This window comes from Hyposmocoma kahamanoa, unplaced genomic scaffold, assembly GCF_003589595.1.
Source record: "Hyposmocoma kahamanoa isolate Upper Pololo Valley unplaced genomic scaffold, ASM358959v1 78, whole genome shotgun sequence".
Taxonomy (NCBI): domain Eukaryota; kingdom Metazoa; phylum Arthropoda; class Insecta; order Lepidoptera; family Cosmopterigidae; genus Hyposmocoma; species Hyposmocoma kahamanoa.
This window is the reverse complement of record NW_020653945.1, coordinates 18,474,906-18,499,065: the sequence shown is the minus strand read 5'-3', so window position 1 is coordinate 18,499,065 and position 24,160 is coordinate 18,474,906. Positions and strand designations below refer to the sequence as shown.

Here is a 24,160-nt window from a genome sequence, read left to right as displayed (position 1 = left end):
CTCCGCGGTGAATACACTTCGGGACCATTTTACAAAACTTTACTATATACAATTAGCTAGAATATTGAACAGAATATATTTTTTAAATATTTTTAGACGATTTAGCATTATTTCTATGATTAATTTCTTAAATATGGCGAGAATGCAAATCAGCACACTGTATAATACCAGCTAACTAACAAATGAAATAAAAACTTTGATAAGAAACGTTTTATAGAGCATACTGCGTGTCGCTGTGCCCGGGTGCACTGCGGGCGAGCTGGATCCCTATTCTACAAATTTTCTTGAAACCACATTAGGACTAGCACGAGCGGGATATTATATTGCTATTTTCACATAGATATCCCGCGCTTTATGTCTCGCTCGCGTAAGTCGCGCACTTTCGTGCTAGCCCTACTGGTCATTGTAATTACAATGAGACTCCATTGAGATTATATTGCAATTTTGGCAATATTGGTTATTCTGCTAAAATCTCAACAGTGTGTCAGTGGAGGGGCAGTGATGGCATTCATGCATTCAATCACTGACGATCGATGTTGCCTTACTAAAATTACCATGGAAATATGCATATCTTAATTATTATCTCGCTTAAATAGCAATTTAGTCTTCAAATGAAATGTGTATTTTTTATGTCTGTTAATCAACGACATCTGCCGGAAAGTATTCTCAACATCGATGAATGAGGTGGTAACGATTTTGAATTTTGAAATGTATCGAGTCACTCACACGGCAGTCTCCTAATGTAACAGTCGTTTTCTACATTACACGAATATTTCTACAAGAGAAATAAAACTAATCATTTCGCCCCGTGTTATATAGGACTTACTGTAGGCAGGAAACGAGTAGAGGAAAGAGAAGATACGAGGTTTACCACAGCGACACATACACACTCTAACAATGTCAAACCTAAGGTTTAGGTACTTAACTAAAAGTAAACAAACTTCAGCTATCACTTGGTTAACCGGTCAAATACAATATTTAGTAGTGAGTTTTATACGTCATATTTATTTATTTAATAACAAAGGAAAACACAAATAAAAGGTATTGCTTATTTCTAACAGAAATTTCTTTCTGCAGACCTAAATACAGGAGATAATAATTACAATAACGGGTTTACGAGCACAACAAGACAAAAATTATGTAATAAAAAAACAAAATCAAAAACATTATATTATTAAGAGTATATAATTACTTAGGTAAATACATATTTCGTACTAAAATACATATAAATTGGATGGAACGTCGATAAACAGTGCACCTTAACTCTCATTTTGAAAATGGCTGAGGATTTACTATAATGAACAGGGGGCCCCTCTTAAAACAATATTACGAGTACTTTAACCTTACATTGATTTTTCGTACCGTGACGCGCCTAAAGTAAGCTTATTATAATGTCAAAACTATGACATTTTATTGGCAGCTTTGTGACTATTCATTAACTCAGTTCGTACTGTGACACGACTTTAACATTAAAGTAATATTGTTCTTATGTCAAATTTAGCAACCTTAAAATAGTTACTCGGACGCAGTGGAAACAATATTATTTTCGAATTTATTGTCTAAGTATTGATTTGTAATGATTAACAGTTATATTGAACTTATTTGTTGACATAAATCTCTTCAATATTTTGTTTATTTTTTTATTTAATAGTACACAGGAAATAATTTTTCGTTAAATAAAAATACGCGATGTTTATTACGTAAAATTATAACAGCGACATCTATATGCTCCTTGGCGAAACTAACAGTTGATACTAGACTATAATTCCGAATTCACAACGTAACTATCAAGACTCAGCTTATTTTATTTACTTTTGTTCATTAAAATGCGGAAAAATATTTGAAAAGTACGTAATTTTAATAGATTTTATTATTACATAGTTTTCTTTTTTTAACAGTTAAAATTCTCTGAATGTAAATACCATCAAGTACTTAAACATTATACTACGATAAGACGATTCGGAACATCAAAAAAGAAAGAGATGGCGATATCTAGTTTATATAGCGTTATTTCTTTCCTATTTTTAGTAAAGAATAGACAATATTGAGAAATCATTCATTCTTTCAATCACTTTAGCAATAATACATTACTTGGTTGACAGGTTTGTCATGGTACGAATATGAGTAATATTATAAAGCTTACTTTAAGCTTATATTGAAATAAGATTGTTTTTGAAAATGTTATGCTAGGCCCCCAGTAGTGGAAATTTGTGTTCCAGTCTGATCGCATGAACAGTGAAGGAGTGCGAATAAAAACCGGAATTGAAGGATGGAAAAAACAACTGGGACTTAACGACAGAGCGACAGGGTTTATTCTGGGACCTGCGAAAGCTGAAACGCTCTTTCAGATACCCGGGAGACACAGGGTTGTGTACAATATTGCAGAGAACGGAGACAGTATGCAAATTCCTGCGGAGCCGAATGGAAGGCCACTTGAGTTGACTGCGACACTGTAAGACTCGGACATATTTACGAAGGCCAAAGATGAACCTTATACACAGATTTTGCAACCGTTCAAGCTTATTCAGCAACTTTTCAGTAGCATCTAAATAGTAGGAATCAGCATAATCTAAGAAGGGCAAAAGAAAGACATTGGGCTAAACAGATTTTGGATTTTAAAAGACAAAAAGTGTTGGAGTATGGAGTGTTCGACTGACTTCATTAATATTATTACTTATTACTGCTGTACTCTTTAATTTGATTATAATTTTACAATAAGTGACAAGGGGGTCGACTCAGAACCTTACGATAACTCAGTTGTTGGCGGATTTCTTTTCATTTTTATTCACAACAACCGAATCGAACTGTCAAACTGTCGTATTCGAAACGATGTCACACCCGTACGATTACTCGAACTTCTCGATCGACAAAGGTTACAAACGTTATAAAGAACAGAGTTCTAATGAAAGTTACCGTCCTATTGTTTACAAAGCAAGAATGTAATATGGAAATCTCTTATTATTTAAAATGAAGTCCGGATTTTGTTAATAAAATTTAATTGATTTGATTGAATTTATTTTAATGCAGTACTTATGCATTCCTATATTTAGGTCTTCAAAGTCTTCAAAATGTACATAAAAGGATTTTAATTTTTCTTATAATCTATTCCACCGAGTATGTAAGTATACGCTGTTAAATAACGATATTGTATCCGAATCCGAATCGGAAGTTTAACTCGGAATGTTCTAAAAAGCTCGAAAAGCGCCCTTCGATTCGATAACGATATCCAATCGACGATTCGGTTAAAATATCGAAGAGTTCTGTACCGGGGTCCTGGTATTGCCTTAGAAAATACCTCATTGGGTTTGTTCACATTTAGGGAATTACCTAAACCTTAGTATAGTACACTATGCTCTCTTGTCATTGACTCGCCATTGAAGAGCAGAATACTAGAAAATTGTAGTGGCAGTTGAATAAAATTTAAAAAAAGTTAAATGAGTGTGAGCAAAAAAGAAATAGTAACTCAATGGCTGGCTATTGACAAACCATATTACCAGACGTAAAAAACCCTACCATTGATAATCTATCAAGACTCAACTGAGATGATTTAAAGTTACCAGACTTGGGGCCCTGTTCGCAGCGCCCACTCGGCTCGCTCCGCGTCCAGTACAACAACATCTTCACGGCGCTGTTGGGGCAGCAACGGTTCTGCAATGCATCCACCATGTTTGCCGAAACACGAGTGGACAGCTTTATTGCTGTTGCGAAACAATATGGTATCGCTTTGGACCAGAATAGAATACACAGCAGCACTAACAGCTCCCTAATGATAGCCGTAAGAAATGAGCGCTCAAGAAAGCTATACTTGAACAATGTGTATATTAACGTAGTATAACAAGTGGAATACTAAGAAACTGGGTCAAGTTGTATGAATAAAAAAATATTAACCATAAGCTATGTACAGTTGGAGATACTGTTTTGACGACTGTTTTGAGCAGCAGTAGAGCTCCTTCTGAAAGAGTTCGTCCAGAAAAGTACTGTTACCTATTTCTGTCGCCAAGCAGTAATGTCAACATTACTGTGTCCCGGTTTTGAAGGGTAAGAATGCTGATGATATCATAGGCACATGGGACTTGTCAACTTATGTCTCAGTGCGACAGGCGCAGTGGCAGTGCCCCTCAGATCTTTGCGATTTAAAGCTCTGGGTCGCACTGCAACTGTTATGGACAGGTGTAGCTTACTATCAGGCGCACGACTTGTTCCTCCGGTCACCTTACATTATGAAAAAAAGGTATTTTTTTTGAATTGATTTGATTATAAAGTCAGAAAACAAACTTTTGTGTAACGGGCAATAAAATACAAACGCATAATCGCCATGGCGCATTTAAAATATTGTGTAATTAATTTATAGTCATACAATTTATTTGTTTATTTATTTATTTGGAACAGTAAACAGCTGCCTAAGTACAATAATAGTAAATAGATAACGATACAATCTTAAGGCACAACGCATTATGCCTTTGTCTTATGTACAAAAAATTATAAACAAAATAAGATAACGAAGGGAATACAAGGCCACTTTATCTTACTGATTACATTTTGATTGTATATCCCTTAAATTTTACACACTTTCACCTTGGAGAATTACTTTTAAGAGATTAATAAAATCTATATTATCATATTTTTGTGTTTTTTTATGTTCGGATTATTAAGTCGCATACAAAGTTTAACTTCCCATGGGTAAAGACGATTTTATCTTTCAATATTAGAAAAAATAGGTGAGTACACTAATTTCCAACACATTCCTTATTTACACTACATAAACAAGCTAATAATCACACACGTACACAAGCACGCGTGCGCTCAAGCACACGCTCACTCGGATTTTAGTTTATTTTCCATTGCATGTTTTACGTTCTAATAATAATTGGAATAAAAACTTAAATTAAAATTTTTAAGTCTCGCGTTACGAACCAACTCTAAAAAGTCAGCATCTGTATATCTACTACTCGTCGAGACCAATTCAACGAAGTGCAAATTCGGTGGGTCTACATTTCGCACCCCTCATGGAAGAATGGCATAAGTGGAGTTACGTGAAACACGTTTATTGCTCCATTAGATACAGAAAAGCATAACCCACATCCTCTCCAATTCTTGTAACTCTAGCGACTAATATTGTAGATACAGTTACAAGAATTGGAGAGGATATGGGTTATATTTTTTTTGTATGTTTATAATTGTTTGCATGTTTATAATATCTGTCTCAGAGTTATACCCAGTAAATGTGTCATAATTTTAATATTGGGGAAAGAAAATTAAAGTGCAGTTGAAATGATTTCAATTACATTACCAAACATAATTATTATATTACTTATTAGACGTCTGATACATTGGCACTACATACTCGATGGCACTACACCTAAAAACATCGAGTAGTCAAGACAGGATAATATTATTTTAAAAAATTATTCAGTGTATCATTTTAGTTTTGACTATATATTGTAGCAAACTTGACTTGAAGGAAATAGGAAAAGTAAACAGACTATCCCAGGTCAAAACTGCCGTCCTTGTCATAACCTCCTAAGGCTCGGAGGGAGCCTCCTAAGCCTTCTAAGGGAGAAGCGCTAAACGCCCAAAGGTCAAGAGTACGTCAAGCTTGACACTTAACACTTGAATCCAAATCTATGCCGCTTACGATAAGAACGATCCAAAGTGCAAAGTGTCAAGCTTGACGTGCTCTTGACTGTATAGTAGAATGTGCAAGTATAATAACATGCTTCAGGCCCACGTAAGTATGTCGTCAAATTTGCATGAAAATCGCAAAAGGGATTTTTTAAATATTTTTCTAGATATTCTACGGTCATTTTTTCTTATACCTATGATGGTCTAGTAGAATACATTGCGCTAAATGTGTATGCGGTATATTTTTCGTTCATTTAAATACACAATCGGCGTTTATAAAATGGGATAGGCAATAAAAATATATATGATAGTATTCTGGACATTATATATGTCATATTACAAGTCTTTAAAAAAATTAATACTTCATACATTTTGAACATTTTAATGTACACTGGGCCTTAGAAGAATAAACAACGTAATAGACATTTTAGCGAAATTGAGTTATTGACATACTCGTAACATCGAAATGAGATCTACAACCTCAAAACAATAAGTGGTTTTTTAACATATCTTATTTAGTTTCAGTTTTGTTGTTAAGGAAAATCAGCGTAATTGACATTTTCCAAACAATAAAAAACTTTAGGTTTCTTTTTGTTTAAATTGCAAAGATCTGAGGTGTACTGCCACTGCACTCGTCACGCTGAGATAAAAGTTACAAAGCCCCATGTCACTTTACTCCGTCTTCAAAAAAGACAGACTACATACTCTAAACAGGCAGCTATAATAATGAAGCTCTAAAAGCATATTCCAAACCCAGAAACTAGATACGTATTACATATTTAAATATTATGAAGTATTAATATATCGATCTTTTTTATAATATCAAGTGACGGGACGAGCAAGTCGTGCGCCTGGTGGTAAGCGATACACATATCCAACAGTAGCAGTGCCGCTCAGAACTTTAAATCGCAAAGATCTTGTGGGCACTGCCATTGCGCCCATCACTCTAAAATTTCACCAGCACCCTTACCCTTCAAAACCGGAACGCAGTAATGCTCACATTACTGCTTGGCGGCAGAAACGGGTAGGTGCCAATATCTCGAAAGTTACGAAAATGCAAATGCGCTGTTTATGACAAGGAGGACAGAATAGTGCCTAAGAAGACGCAAAGATTTTTCTGTGATTCGATGTAGGAGAACAAATTGGATTTATCCTTATGACAAAGCCACAGCAAACTTTAAGGTGTAGATATAACCTACTTACCTACCAACAAAACACACAACTGTTCTTTTTCTTACAAAAAATGTGCTAATACTCGGAACAAGTGAAACCTACTCTCGCAACTTTGAATCTTACTCATAACATCTTACACCTTTTATTTGCTCGACACTGATGACCTAAGTAAGATAAACGATCCGTTAGTTTTAAAGTATACAGCGAAGATTATAAATTTAGGGTTGTCTAATAATTTGCGAAGATAAAAACAGAGTTTTAAATTTGATCTAACACTCGCAGCACCTGAACGAGTATCTCGTATTCATTTCATACTTTTAAAGCCTTGTTGAACAATCTACTACTTTGTTTATTGAAATTCTTGTACACGCCAGCACATCAAGCTACACATTGACGTATCTTGTTCTGTTGCGCTGGAGGCGATTTTCGAACAAAAATGTGTAGTCTGATGTGCTGTTGAAGTACATTAGAAATGTAATTAAATTAGTTTAATTAAAAATAAAAAGTATAATTGGGTAATTCGTTTTTGTATTTGTGAAAGTACTTTTTTAAATTTGAATGCGATATTTTCATTATAATGGCGTTTATGTGATATATATATGAATAGTAGTGTCTGGGTCTGAATCACAGACCACATAAATACTAGTAATAGACTGTTAGTGATTATAGCCTATGAGCAGACGTTCATATGAGTGTCAACAGCGCGTCAGTTGTCGTTCAAATGTGATACAAGATTATTTTGTGGAAAAAATAGAAATATGCTGTGAGATGCCATTATATCGCGTCATGTAAGAAGCCAAAGTTCAAAAAATACCCCGGGAGTAATTTCATTTCATCGGTAAGTACTAAAAGCCTGTATTTCCTAATATTTTGCACAATACAATACTAATATTTCGAAATAAAAATATTTTCCTGCAACCAATTAATAACAATATACATTGGTCGCTAGCTATCGCCGCCGTCAAAAGACCAATTCGAATGACGCTCAATGAATTGCTTGCATTAGCGACGTACTACACTTGGTATTGGGACCGCGTGTTGTAATCAAATTATCGATATGTAGAAACTCTGTATTTAAAAACCCGGTTTTGGTTTAGTTCAAATTTTTTTTTATTACAGCGGTACCAATGTGTAAACATAAATTGTTTACAGGTATTTAAAAGCTAAGAATTTTGATACACTTTTTTTATTATAGCAGTACCAATGTCCAAACATAAATTGTTTACAGGTATTTAAAAGCTAACAATTTTGGTTACTTAAATGTTTTGGTCCATACTCGCAACAACACTCGCAATAGCTTTTTTGTAACTTTCAATTTAAGTAAAAATGATATATTAATAGAAAAAAAGGAAATATAGGAGGTACAGTATCGATAATTTTACCATGCACGTAAGCTCGTGGAGTATCAAATGAAGACTATGGAGATTGGAGATTTTCTTTCCCTTGTCTATATGATCCCTATCGGGAGATAGGACTTACTTATTATAGGTCACCTTCATCCGCTTGAGTTCTTAGTTTTATCACAGGCATGATTTACATGTGCAGTTTTTGTATTGATTTTTTTAGTTTCCCGCCAGATCCTTTTTAAAGGAGAAATGGGCTGAAGCAACAGGCAGTAAAAGCTGGGTACCTACTAAATGTAGCACCAATTGCTATAGGCATTTTATGACATCACATTATATACGTATGAATAACAACCGAAAAATTCATTAAGAAATAAATCATTTGGTTAATCAGGCAATGTATGACGTGAAAACGAGTCGCCTTCACAATTTATAGACCACATCTAAACGTGAAAACATTTCTGAAGCATTGTCAGTTCTTTTTCGTCAATTCATGAAACAAATGACTCGTTTCTTTGCCTACGAAAATAAGTACCTTCATTTTCTTGACAAGCTCATCGACGACGTAGGTGTTGTCATGTTCAGTCAGTTAAGAAAGAGGTAATTGTTGTACAAATATATCATATTTCAGGGAGAATAAAGATTTTTATGATGACTGTGTTTTAATATTCAACCCTTCCTGTGATCGGATTGACTTGAAATTTAGTAGGTTAATGAAAGTACGATGACAGCATAATAAATCATTAATACTGTGATTGAAGCATTTAGCTACGTATACGCATACGCCTGAGTATCTAATATCAATTAATATTTGCGTGTAGTAAATCCATATGCGTATTTGGTAACAAATGTATAGGTGTAAAAGTCAGCTATGCTAGTTCTCGACGAAATTGCTTTAGGTGTCGTTTTCATAAACTCCGTGGTTAACCCTAGTTATAGCAAGTATAAAGCACTGCCTAGTGCAATTTTCTGCTAGTTATGAAACATAATGTCGAAATCAATTAAATGTCACATCCCTATCTGTTGATTGTCAACTTTTTGCTTTTGTTCCAAGAAGTTGATGTTCAAAGGATTCTTAGCTTTATGTGACTAGTAATAATAAAACCTTATTAGATTCAAATAAGTTTCAATTTTTTTTACCAAAAGTTTTTTATTATTGTCTAATTTTGTTTAATAATTTATAAACAATCAAAATTATGTTATCTTAGTACTAATGTAAGATTCCGTTTTCAAATGTGTGCGTGTGGCGACACCGGTTTTGATACTAATGTTGCTTGATGCCATTTCCATTCTTTTATTTTTTCCGTGGTCTAAATAATTTCACATACTATTATGTACATATATTACTTATTTGACAATTCGATGGCCTTAACTGCTGGCCACAGTCGACGCTAGATATTCTGGATTCGATTCCTGCTACGACTAATTAAGGAAACAAACATTTTCTAAATTGCTTCTGGTCTGTGTGCTTGGGGAATTCCCCGGTTTTGAGACCAGGTTACTGTCAAGAAAGAATTGAAATCTCTTCAAATATCGCACGTTGAAACCAATACGGTCACTAAACGAAAAAGTAAATTTAGAATATTTTCTGAGCCTTTACAGCAAAACTCAAAACTCGTATATAGGTAATTTACAAAAATGTAACGAACTAAAACCGTTATTTTTCTAAACTCCCAACTAAGTATCTCTGTTTTTTTTAACCTTTTTCCCCACGTTTTGATATATCGCACATGACAACACTGATCACAAGTGACCCGAGGGACATAATTTACACAGCCCTGAACTAAGCGATCTTTGGGTAATGAATGTCGCTGATTTATAGCTGTTAAACCAACAAAAGAGGCGTAACCTACGTGAACAAGCCCGTAAATTGTTTTATATGACTATGGAGCAATCACAGTGCTATTAATGGTGCTTTGAGATACCATCGCCGCCTAATTCTTCGCTAATTGTATTGTTTATTGTGGGGTCATTGTTGGACAACGTTTTGTATCATTTTATTTGGGTAATTAGTTCGAAGTGCCAGTTTTTTATACGGAAGATAAACTTCAGTTTTAGCACTTTATACATGTAGATAAAATTCATCAAAATTTCATGTGTATATATTTTTTTACCATTCAAAGAATATTGGCGCTGATTGTACTTGTATCATATTCGCACATTTAATACCTTCACTAATAATTAGTTATAATTTAATGTTCAGGAACAATAACGGCCGTGTCTCGAAAATTTACTTTTCCGTTTAGTGACCGTGTTGGCTTCAACGTGCGATATTTGAAGAGATTATTTCAACGCCGGACGGCACATTCTTTTTCTTCAAAATTCTGGTTTGTAAGTTGAGAATTTACTATAGCAGAATAACGAAATTAACTCCGAACACCCAGACCAGACCCAATTTAGAAAAAGTTTGTTTCCAAATAGGTCCTAGCTGGAATCGAACCCGGGATTTGCTCATCTAGCATCGACTATGCTAATCGCTAGACCACCGAGTTGTCAAATAAGTATAGTATAAGACAGTAACATAAAATTGTCTACAAACGTTTAATAGTCGGACTAATAGGATAGGAATTCTATTTTTCATATAAAAAATAATCTATAGCGATATCGATAGCTATGTTAAATTAGTTACAGCAGTGATCAAACCTCCCTTGTTTAATCAAATGATTAAAGAAATAAGAACCGGCGCTTTGAATCAAGCACTACGTTGTTATTATAGGCTGTTTACTCCATAGGTCTTGTTGACAAAATATTAAATGACTTCAGGTTAAAACGAAATTAACCATGTAACAGCTAGAGTGATTAGCCAAGTTTCAGTAATTAGAAGCAATCGGAACAGGAAGAGTATTTTTTTATAGAGTGGACAGTACCAAATCGCCAAATCGCATCCTTTATGGAATAATGGCATAAGTGAAGTTATGTCAAAAACGTATATTTTTCCATTAGACACAGAATAATATATATAATTAATATAATAACCCACAGTCTCTCCAATTTTTGTAACTCTAGCGACTAATGTTGAAGATAGAGTTATAAGATCTGGAGAGGATGTGGGTTATATTTTTCTGTATCTAATGGAGCAATAAACATGTTTGACGTAACTCCACTTATGCCACTCTTCCATGAGGGGTGCGAAATATCGATTCATTAGTCTATGCAAACTGCTCTGTACATAACAGAGCAGTTTGCATAGACTAATATTGTAATATTATATTTGTACCAAGTTGACAAGACACATACACACAAATGGAACATTAAGTCAGTAGTAGTCACAAGTAGTAGTACAAGTAGTAATGCAGTCGAAAAGCCTAGGGATGCAGTCGGCGCGATCGCATCACAAGTGCTGTCTGCTAGTGCAGCTAGCGTATAGCCAGCGCAGCGTGAATTTATATCGGCAACTGACGTGCGATTAGTGTGCTTGCGTGTTGTGGCTAAGCACATCGCCTAGAGTGCGTCAAGCTTCTTAATGCGAATTGTTACTTTTTTATATAATATATATATATATATATATATATATATATATATATGATATAGTCTAAAATAATGATACATTTCGGTTTTTTAAAGTATTGTTTTTGAAGTAAACATGAACACCGCATCTGAAGATAGTGTGTTGTCACAACACACTCAGATGCAATCGTGACAACCGAATGCGTTGTAATTGCAAGCGGACTGCTTGCCGTCGCGCCAAACGCAGCTCGGGCGACTACAACCGAATACGCATAGTTTTAATTCATATGGTTGTAATGAAAATATCGCCTAACACTTAATTGGAAATTGAGTGATTGATATACCCACCTGTAATCGCATATTTTTAAAGATGAATGTATCTTTAAAATAACACTGATTTACAATTTATTTCCTTAAAAACCAATAATAAAACGAACGAACGCCCTAATAATTTGCCTGTTTGGTGTAACAAGGGCGGATAACACAAGGATTTTTTTTTCAAATGTTTGTAATTGTTTTAAAATAATAATAACACCTGAATCTTTTAGCTATAGCATACAAGATATAAATAATAAAGTATATGAGAGTCATATTACAAATATTAAAAAGATATAAGACATTAAAACATTATTTTCAATTTTCTCGAATCTCTTTTACGTTTATACGCCCTTGTTTCACCCAATGCTTCAATTGTGTACATTAAATCGATTTTTAAACAAATTTTGTTATTGAACCTCAAATGTGTCTACATGTTATTTATCTTCGGCAGAATGAGCCTATTTTACATTCATCTAAAAGCTGCAGTTCTATTATCGCTATATGATTCATTGTAAGTTTTCGTTAAATTGTATAGCTTTACTATGAGGAATGTATAATTTAAATTCCCTTCTTAATTCTTATTTGAATACTATAATAGCTGTATTTACATTTGTTTTACTTGTATTGTATTAGATTAAGTTATATTGAAATAAATTTATCTTATCTTATGACGAGTGTATTGACATGGGCATTTTTGATCTGGGCAAAGGTTGATTCAGCCTAGATGGTGACGTCACCTTGGGATTATCGCCCCATCGATCGATAAACCGTTATCAAATATGAATAGACAGTTATCAAATAACGAAGCCATGGCATTTCACACAAGGTTCGTAATTTGGGGTAAAAAAAAATGTGGGGTACTGCGTAACATGCCATTATCATCATCGCCACGCATTATCAATACATGAGACCAAACATAAACTAAGACATTTCCTTCTGGCTCTTGATTATGATCAAAGTGAATTACTTCTACGCTAAAATTTATAATTATATAGCTTCTCTCACATATCATCGTAACAAATAACACGCACGCACGCACGTTTAAGTTAGCAGTTCGATTTATCGAAATCGACATAAAGTGGTCAACGCTGTTTCAGTAAAAGGGTTAAATACTGCGTACAATAAGTTCCTTATCACTACAAACATGATAGTTCTATAAGTGCACTTAACAGTCCATTTAGTCTGTTGGGTGTTAAATAATATATTTGAAATTTCATAGCATGTCTCTTTCTCTCGATAAATTGAAAAGTATTCCGCAAGAAATCCGTATCCAGTTTGCGAAATTATTTTTCTGGTTTCGGTACAAAATACAATCTCAGACATATTTGTATTTCTTCTTCAATCGTTAACCACCCAATCTGCCCTCCTTATCATAACTCATAATCTTAACTAACGTAATCGACATTTTTAAGCGAAATTGAGTTATTAAGATGTCTAGAATCAGCGAAACGACATCTACGACCCCTTTTAAGCGGTTTTTTTAATGTCTTATTTACTTTCAGTTTTCTTGTTAAGCAAATCAGTGTAATTGACATTTTTCAAAGAAAAAAAAAACTATAGGTGTCAATATCTCATAAGTTACCAAAATGCGAATGCGTTAGCTATGACAAGCAGATCAGACGCTATTCCTTCCAGTCTTGTGCCTTCCTCATACAATTTTTCCCTGCCATTTTGACAAGGTGGTCAGTCCAGTGCATCAGTTGCCTGCCAACGATTCTATAGCTTTTTCTAGGTGAATATAAGTCCGGAAAACTTGTTCAATTTCTTGAGTGGTGTAGTAGAATGATATATCAGACGCACTTCAAACTATGCAGTTTTTTTGACACTAATTACCTGGTCTCAAACCAGGAAATTCCCTGTACTATGAATACCTTACCGTAACCCATTTAGGGAAGTCGATTTCCCAAATTGCTCCTACCGGGAATCAATCCCGGGACCTCCTCATCGAGCGTCCACAGTGAAAACGTTGGGACACCAAAGTAGTCGAATAGTAAATATTTGCATCTTGGTCAAATGTCAAGTAAATATTTACTCTTAACTCAGTATGTTTACGTGTTATTCAAAATAATACAAAATGTACCTTACCCTGAGTCTTAGTGGGGTATAGTTCGATGTCGTTGAAGAGGTTTTGCAAGTGTTCGGCGGGCGCCGGTACATCGGGCGTCCCCACACGATACCCCCACGCATTCGCCACCTCCCTGAGAACAAGATACATTAAAATTAATATAGATTTTTTTCATTAATAATAAACGCAGGTTTGATCACCTAACAATTTCACCTGATAAGGCGAGTCATCGGAGGACAAGCGGGAAAAACTGTATTGCTAGATCAAATGGTTCGATTATTCCCAGTCGTTACCACTGGCTTTGTTCCCACTGGCGGCAAATGGGAAAAAAACCCATATGTTACCAGGTGGTGACAAATCGGATAAAAATATCTGTTGTTGCCACTAGCGACAAATTAAATTTAAAATATCTCAGTAGTTGCCAGTGGTAACAAATGGAATAGAAAATGCCAATTAATGTTTTTATTGCCGCCATCGAAAAGGAATTAAATCAAATTCGAGGTAAATGATAAAAATACAGATTTTATTAAAAAGTTTGTCTTAAACATCAGATATTTCCAATAACATACATTGATCAAAAATGTACACTGCAATAATGACATTTACAATGATTCAGATAGCCTGGACACTATCTGCCGGTCCAGTATGCATTGTTATTACATTTGTTTCCACTGACAACTACTGGGATATTTCAATTTCCATTAGTCGCTAGTGGCAACAACAGATCTATTTATCCTATTTGTCACCACCTGGTAACATATGGTTTTTTTTTTTTTCATTTGTCGCCAGTGGCAACGGAGTCGGTGGTGACGACTGGGAATAAGCGGGAAGGTTTAGGTACTTACTATTATAACGGTCTCATAAAAAATATACGATACACATAAGGATATTGTCTAAAGAATGTTCAAATATATTGCACGATAGGATGTATTTTATCCCATCATATAAAATCCAGAAAACAGGCTAAAATAAAAGTTTGAAACTAATTATTTAACAATAATATATCTAACCTTGTACATAATTTTTATACGGAGATATTTTTCTTTAAGTACTACAGAGAACCTGCTAAATTTTGGTTTCCAACTGAAGAATAGTTATTAAATTTATATTTATCCCAAAATTTGCAAATTGCCTAGCAGTAACAACACGCCGTGCAACCGGTTGCCTCGTCAGTCGCCATCGGGCGCTTGTCTACGTCGAATCAGTGTCAAATTTTCTCCATATTAATTTACAGCGCGCGGATTGCTGGACGCGAGTGCCGATCTCCGCGACCGGTGGTGTGTGGACACCTCACCAAAAGCTAGGCTCGCGCGAAATGCCTCGCCTTAAGCGAATTTGTTTACAATATAAGATGATCTCAATGAATACAGTGAACTAACCACAAATATGAAACTTTATTAAGCGCTACTGAGAACTTCATAGAAAACCTTCCGTATTAATTCACTTGAGAAATTAGGGATAATTAAGTATACTTTGTATGTGATTTTACTCCATCACTAGCAGTTATAATTAAACAATCGTTCGCTACTACTAGCTAATCATGTAGGAAAATACAAAAGTAAACGGGTTGCGTGTGCACCATGACGTAGGCGCTACGTGTACGAGCGAAAACGAGTAACCTCGTCTTCATATTCAGTGTTCCGTTAGAAAATAAATAACACCTGTAGCGTAAACAAATCTGTGGGTATTTATTAAGAACACGCCAGTTTTTTCCACTAGGTGAGTAGTCATATTTTTTTAAATAGCAAAACAATCGTAAAGGTCGACAAGAATGTAAGGTTTTGATGATAATTAGAAAACAATTTATAACTGTACGTTTTATTTACAATTTGACGAAAATATCGAGAATGGTCGAAGTATGATATAAATTTTAATAACTATTAGATAACACACAATCTATACGTATTCGCGCGCGCACATACGCACACAGACACACACGTTTGTTGTTATTTACAATGTAAAGCATAAATTAATTGATAATAAATTTGATTGATTGTTGTCAATCCAAAATCACAATTCAAGTGACAAAAGTCGTCAAGCCTATTTCAATACTGACAGTAAGTTTTCCGCATATTTTATTTATCGATTGATAAATGAAATCCTAGTACACAAACCACTCTAGTGTCCGTTCGAATAAATTGAATGGATTATATGAATGTGTTAATAAATAAGGATCGTGAGATGTTTGCGGACTACACATAATTGTTGTTTATGTAAATAATATTAATTATTCATCGGTATCAACGGATATCACGATTTATGGATATATACATATACTATTTATAAATGTCATTAAATTCAACCCATATCACCCTGTTTTTGTTATACTTATTCCACTACTAATTTATGCTATTAAGGCAATACTTGTAGGTAGGTCTTTTATAATACCCGTGTACAACAAATTTAATGACCAAAACACTTCCCACAATATTAAACTAAAAAAATAACAAATTAAAACAGCATGAATGAAATTTACTATGCACAATTTGCAGAATATGCAGACATCGAGTACGTGTCTCTAATGCACGCCAGACAAAATGAATCGCTGGACGGATGGTACTCACGGGTTCAGATTACATAGTTGAGTCGATAGGTATTTGCTGACTTAGCGTGTTCACACGTGAAACTCAAGCTAATTGTTTGTTAATAGGTGTACATTGGATTAATACTGAGAATACACTCTTCAACAGTGCAATATACGACGAACCAAGACTCATTAAAAATAACTAGCCACAAAAATTACGAGTTCCCACATGACACTTATGCAGAAATGTTTGCTAAATAGGTGTTCATTGTAGTAACACCGAAAATGCACTTTTTAATGGCGCAAATGAATCCAAACGTCATTCTTAAAATGATCTCAAAAATCACGAGATCCCACGTGACATTCACGCTGAAAGTTTGAGACATAATAAGTGTTTAATGGAGCAACACTGACAATGAACTTTTTAACAATGTAATGTACGACGAATCAAACGTCATTCTTAAAAATAAAACCTCCCTACGCAAAGCAAGTCACTATCTCATTATATTCTCATAACAAGACATTTGGCACATAACTGTATATGGCAAGTTTGTGGTCTCATAATTATATACCCAAAAATCGTACAATCCTGTACGAGTCCAATTTAATAATGCATTCAGGACGCGCTGTTGTAGCTCCCGCGCTTTTGCAGACGCGCGCTTGGACGGTTTTGACGCAGTCTGGCGAAAGAAAACTGCCTCGCTGTTGAACAGAATGCGCGGGAGCTGTGACGGCATCCTGAAAGCGGTAGCTTATAGGCCTGATTGCCCGATGACGTGTAAACTCGCACTAAGGCCAATTTCATTGTTAGTACTTAACCTAGGATAAGTTCTACTAATATTAAAATTGACCTTAAGTGTTGTCTGAAATAAATAATTCATTATTATTTATTATTATAACAGAATAAAAGTAATTTAATTTAAGAACCAACGAAGATGGAAATCGTAATATAATTTAATGATGAAAGTAATTACAACTTACTTGGGACAATCCTTGTTTGGATGAGCGCGATCACAAGAACATAGATTTCTTTTCAAAGTTTGCACTTCACAAATTAAAAAACAACTATAGCACATGACTAAAACAGTTTTAATATTAACATCCATTAGAATAAAGGGAAAACTGTAAAGGAAACAAGGAATAATAGGTTTGTTAATTGGCGGCAATTATAGACGTTATGTCAATGGGAATTACAGGCCAGATCTGGGTGATGTCAACAATTGGAGATGTTTGTAGGTTTTGTATAATTTGATAAACTATACTTCTCGGTCTTGACCCGATCGATAACAAGGGGTATCAATAGGCAAATATTGTTATTTTCATCATGTCATGTGTCATTAATTCTTTAAGAAGTACACAGATTTGGTTCTCCAGATTTTTTTTTTCATTTAAATCGACGTTTCCAAGGTCACGCTTGATTCCTACAAAGATTCCGAAACGTTCGTTTGTTTGAAAGAACAAACATACGTCGTTTTAGATACGTAAAACAAAAAAGGGTTTCATTTCCAATCGTGAAAACGCAAGAACTCTACATTGAAATTGTTTTAAAGCAACGAGGCAACGGAATTGGCGTGATAATTAATTTCCAAAAATTAGAGATATTTCCGTAGTTCTTTCGGTGTAACGTCAAAATTTATACTCCGAAATAACAAAAACAAAATATTTTAGTAATGCGTCAAGGTCTTTTGACGTGTCCCGGGGTTCTTCAGAGCCCAAAATTAATGAGTCACTGATTGAAATAATATTGCGTGCTGCGTAGTATTCTGCGAATGTCAAAGGGTTCAGTGCAAAACATTATCCAGGCAGGAAGCGGTCCACATAAACACACAATCCTACGATTTTGCGCAGTTACAGCTAAATATTTAAATAACAAATGTCTATAGAGATGAAATGCTTGACAATTATTTCCTTTTTGCGTTGAAAATAAAAATCAAGGCTTGAAATTGAAAAAAAAAGAGACTTTTGCCAATAATGGAAATTACCAATAAGTAAAATTGGTGAACATACTAGAAACCATATGAATCAACAACAAACTGTTGCTCATATATGAAGCGATTAGATATGACCGCACCCGCATTCATACAATCATTTGAAATTCCATGAAGATAATTTACTGTAGATCAGCGAGATTTACAAGATCTTGCCTTAAACCGAAGAACAAAGAAAAGCAACAATTGCACTGATTGAGGTAAAAATGACAGATGAGATCATACTTGGCAATAACTCAAACGAAGAGGATGAATTGGTTATTGCAATTACCTCCAGTTTAAGACAGCCGGAAGCAATTACTAAGATCTGTTTAATCATCTGGTTACTGCGAAAAGCTCTACCTGACACGAATGAGTCAAATACTCCAAGGGTTTCAGGCCAAATTTTTTGTACACAATTTTACGGACTACGTCATATTTTATTTTTATGAATGCCCTTTGGATAGCAAGGAAATTGGATAAACGATACCGAACTTAGGATCTGTATCTATATTTAATAATTGAGTGGGTTGGAGAATGAGTAGTAAAATAAGCGTTCAATTTTGAATTCATTCATCTTTTGAACTGTATTAAACTGTTAAAATTTACAATTAAATCATAGTAGGAATGTTACATATAATCCATTAAATACGCATCTTGATTTTTGAACTTAGTTTTGTTCAAAAGCATTCGAGCGAGAATTGACATGAAACAACAAAGCACGAATAGATCACTTTAAGTTAATGTCAATAATCACTTTGAAGAAGATTTTATGCTACAGGATCGTCTCTGTAAGTGGATTAGGGATAACATTAAACCGTAGTAAGACTACGACCGCGCGTGCGACCCAGGCAGTCAAGCGTTGACAAAAATATACCATGACATCATGGTGTGCGAGCGAGAACGACTTTCGCCGTCCCACTCAAACTTGGCACGCTACTTATAAATATACGAGTGCATTTACTCCATTTGTATCCTATTTGACTAATTGTTCATTTACAATTCGTTACAATTCGCAAAGAGTTACTCAAGACTTCCTAAGCAATTCGACTGCAGCAATCCTTTCCATATATACGAACGCCCCGGAAAGGACAGAATATTTATGGGATTACGTTTGGTCCTAATGGAGACAATCAATAACGGGTTATAACTGTACCAGAATGTAGCTAATAAAGCCAAATAACGCTGATCTTAATTACAAGAAATTAAAGCATCACTTTACTGTATTTCACATTGAACAAATATGATAATATGTATGTATTTGATATTAAACAACATCGAATATTTGATACAATCTCTTTTAAAGTTGTCTCTTTAAAAGAGATTGGGTTGTGATTGTCTTAAGGCCAATTTCTGTATTATTATAATGATTAAATAGCAAAAACGTAATTATTGATTAATGAAACAGAATTTGATTAAATTTCAAATGATTAGTTTGAGTAGCGTTGATCGATATCAACGCTACTCAAACTTAATCAAACTTTATACCTCTACATAATCGTATTGTAGAGATATAAAGTCGCGTTCTACTTCCGGACGAGTAACGGTGTTTGGGATCCAATTTCTCGTTGACGCCTACGTACTTTGGGATCATGTTCGCAGTTAAGATATCAATTATCATTCGATATTATATGAAACGGAATGATAATTCAAGGGGTAAATTGATGAATCATCATACAGTATGATATGATACATTACGATATCATATCATTCAGTAATGATAATTCAAATTCAATTTATCTCGTAGTTATAAATGATTTGATAGAGTATGAAATAGTGAATACTGTTTAAACAAAGATGTTTTTCTTTTAAGTGGAATTAAATAGAAATTGTTTTTAATGATAATTATTAATGATAAGCATATACATAGTAGCATAGTATGATTGGTACTGTTTAGTGAGAGTAGGTATCTGAATTTGCCAATGTCTGCAGATTTCTATTTTTACTTAGGTTCCGCTATTCGAGATTTATGAGTATAATCCCGAATAACGGATGCTACATTTAGAAGACTATAACTAAAACTGCATCGAGCTTTTGGTTATTGACCTGCGAGCAACCGCAGATATCTTGGCAAATCCGTCAACCAAACCTACACCTGAAAATATATAGGTGTTATGTTTCAAGAGAAACTATTTAACATTTTGAATCGATGACCTCATACATTTCCTATAACCTCATTGTGAGAAACGAACAATACCAAGAAGTATTTAATTACAATAATATTAAAGATTAAACATAAAACCCAAATGTTGTACATTCGTCAGATTCATCACAATGATCGAAACGCAAAAAAATGAGACACCTCAGTGAATTAGTGATGCGCATTAAATCAACAAGTGGTACGGCGGCATAATTAGCGACATCACCTCCACCCCGCGACCTGGGTAAACAACTCACAAGTGATGTCATGCTGGTGTTGTTGACCCAAACGCGGCCGCGAGCGCGGGCGGCACGAATACAAGTCTTAAGCTTTAAAAGTGCTACATCATGAACCTTTATTATGGTTTATAGTACTATATTTATAGTACACATATGAGTACGTTTGCGATTGTTGATGATAAATGGTTGCAACAAGTGAAGATGAACTTTGACTTACCTAGCTAAAGATCCTTTTAATTTGACAATGCCATTTGACACGGTACTGGGGTGAACGTCCGTGAAATGGCAGTCTTTTGGCTCGGGTAATTCGAACGTTTTGATTTGTTGGGGCTGGTCGCAGGGGGCTTCGAGGAGGCAGAAGATGGCGGCCCGCTTTGGCGTAGTGCGAGGGTACGTGTGGTGGCGAACGGTGCTGCTCGCTGCGGGCTCACTGCGCCGCTGTTTGGGCAGCGTACGCGCGCAGAGAGCAGAAGCCGCATTCTTAAGATGCATTCGTAATCTATTATTGTTAGGAGTACTCAATACCGCACCCTCCATTTTGTCTCACTTCTCCGCCACTCCACTTAGTGTATATTAGAATCCATGTTGTTTACTAGTACTTTACGTAAATATCACAATCACTTTAACTGCATAACGATAACTTGCAAATGTCACTAATTTTGTGATGATTTTCTTGTCATCTCGTTGGATTGTATACGTTCTACATTTTCAAATAATGTCCTTTTAGTCTAGGTATTATACAGTTGTAGAGTAAAGATATTGTTAAGTTCATTTCCATAAAGGTCGTGTCTAAAACCAATTAAACGCCAGGTGAATAAAGCATTAAGAGATCTTTGTTGAACGCTTCTGAGAGTTTACGATATATCGTAAGCCTACTACTTATCAGAGATAGTGTTTGTAGCACTACAATACCTTAAGGTCCATTTTTTAACATAGGTACAGTTTAGTTTTTACATTTCTTTGCACAGAAGGAGAAACTACTCCGGTCAGAAATCCACAAAGCTGTCAGGTTTTCAAAAGGATTTATGGCTAATTACATATATGCAAGGCTGGTAAAGTAAACGATATTAGTCGCGGTCTATTTAACGAGATCTTCGCTCGACTGCATTGCGACAAACATTGTGTGGGCCACTTGGGCACGAGTCTACTAAGGTTCCAGCGCAATGTTAGTTTATTGAATTTAACGCAATATTGGCATAACTAATTCACTATACAAGGCCTCGGTAAGTTTTTTGGTGATTTTAAATTTAGTACTTGCAAAAGTGCTGGATAGTTAATGCGTGTAGCTAGAAAACTATGGTTGTACAAGTATATAGTGATAGTGTATTGTTTTTTATATACATTTGCGACTTGCGGAAGGCTTCGCAGCAGTGATGGCGATTGCGGGGCAGTGCGGGGTCGCGGCGGGGGCTTCGTGGGCGCGCTGACATCATCGCCGCTCTTACATCACCAGTAACCGCCTCCCTCCCGCAATTCACTACTTCCCACTCTTATCAAAAACCGATCACAATACTACCATATAAATAAAGTTAGTTGCAACCGTCTAATTACCACTAAATTTAATTGTATGCTATATTTATTACTTTACAGGAAGCTTTAAAAATAGCATTACCATATCAGTTCCAAACCATTTTAGTACAATCGAGAAAATTTTATGAAAAAAATATATATCTAATTATAATAGCACGATGGACACAGATTGGACGGCACAATGATTATCCTCAATTAAGGATTATTCATTGTCACTATTGGTCATTACAGAAAATAGCAAAAATAGTGCGCGTCCGCCACCTATGACCGTGTCACGCGATATTATATTTTCATACACGAATTCAGTAAATACGTTTTTACCTAATTTTAAAATTAATTTTTACTTTATGGTTCATAATGAGCAGCAGTAGAGCTCCTCTATCTGTCACCAAGCAGTAATGTTAGCATGACTGCGTTCCGGTTTTGAAGAGTAAGGGGTGTTGGTGAAATTACGGGCACATGGGACTTGTCAACTTACACAATGTCTATGTGATGGGCGCAGTGCAATGCCCTTTAGTGCGATGAAAAGCTCTACAACTATGGGCAGGCATGTCCCGTTACATGGTATCATAAAAGAAAAAAACAATTTAGATCTTAAATTCACTTTCAACCTTAAAAGAATGAGAGAATTTTAGAAAGAGTGTTCCTATATTGCAATAACAAAAAGATGTCTGAAAAAACATTTTGGATTACTAATCGCTGAGATCAAGGTTGAATTTCATAATCTACGTAATGATTAAGCAAATTAATTATGGTTGAGAAGTGTAATTGTTTTAATGATTCTGGCCTTCGTTAACAAGTCGATACTGTCAAGTCAAACGTAATGGAATTATTTAAATTGTGTTACAGATTATTTTTATTTATTGTAATGAATAATAATTGTATTGTATTTGTAATCAAAAACCATTATTTAGTATATATATCTTTGTTTGAATTCATAACAATGACGTAATCGTAACAATATTAATAACTCGTGAATTATTTTGTTATGGTTGCATAATTATTATATGTTAATATCTTAATTACAAGTAACATTTGGCATTTGTTTAAAAATAAATTCTCAAAGTAAAATTTCTTCATAAGCGCTTTTTTTTCGACTATACTTCTAAACAAAATTACATTCTGTATTGAGTTGAACCAAAACAAGCTAACAAAAGGGTAACAAGGCAATTCCATTGTACAAACGACGCGAAAAGCGTTTCGTTCATATTTCCCACGGCAATGATGTCAAATGGGTTTATCAATCACTGCGGGCGCGAGACGGATGCGGAGCGGTGTCGGTGGCCAATCGTGGGCGTCACCAACAGACACTAAAAATGGGACATTCACTCTCCTCACATTGGATGTACTGCAAATTATAGTGCTATTTATTTAATTTATACTCAGAAAACATGCAGTCAAGTATAATAATTTAATAACAGACGATAAAAGGACACAGTAAAAAGAAACAAGAGCCATTATGTTATTATATCCCTTTACGTCAGCCAAGAGAAATAAATCAAATAGAAAGACATAAAATGAGATATAAATATCACTTCAAACAAGACACGAAGGTGCCTTTATTTTTAATCGACTTCAAAAAAAGAAGAGGTTCTCAATTCGATATTTCTTTTGTGTATGTTAAGCAATTACTCCGATATTCGTGAACCGATTTCGATGATTCTTTTTTGTTAGAAAAGCGGTGCTTTAGTAAGCGTACCATTCAAATTTGAAAATAATATTCCACCTCTAATGGAAGCAATTAGTGGATCAATCCGGTTTATTGGATTTCACCCAGACATAAAAAAACTTA

The 24,160-nt window shown here is 34.8% G+C and overlaps 1 protein-coding gene across 3 annotated transcripts in view; it reads right to left on the bottom strand.

Moving 5' to 3' along the window:
- LOC113233443 overlaps positions 1-24,160 on the bottom strand; it is an 86,743-nt gene that overhangs the window by 42,538 nt on the left and 20,045 nt on the right. The window contains exons 2-3 of one of the 3 annotated variants that reach the window (XM_026468581.1): positions 21,056-21,627; positions 13,989-14,101 (exon numbers count right to left, since the gene is read on the bottom strand). In XM_026468581.1, coding sequence (XP_026324366.1) covers positions 13,989-14,101; positions 21,056-21,375 — 433 coding nt within the window. In that variant the 5' untranslated portion in view covers positions 21,376-21,627. Of the gene's footprint in view, positions 1-13,988; positions 14,102-21,055; positions 21,628-24,160 lie in introns of those variants that run through there. The other 2 variants (XM_026468582.1, XM_026468583.1) reach the window with 2 other exon arrangements.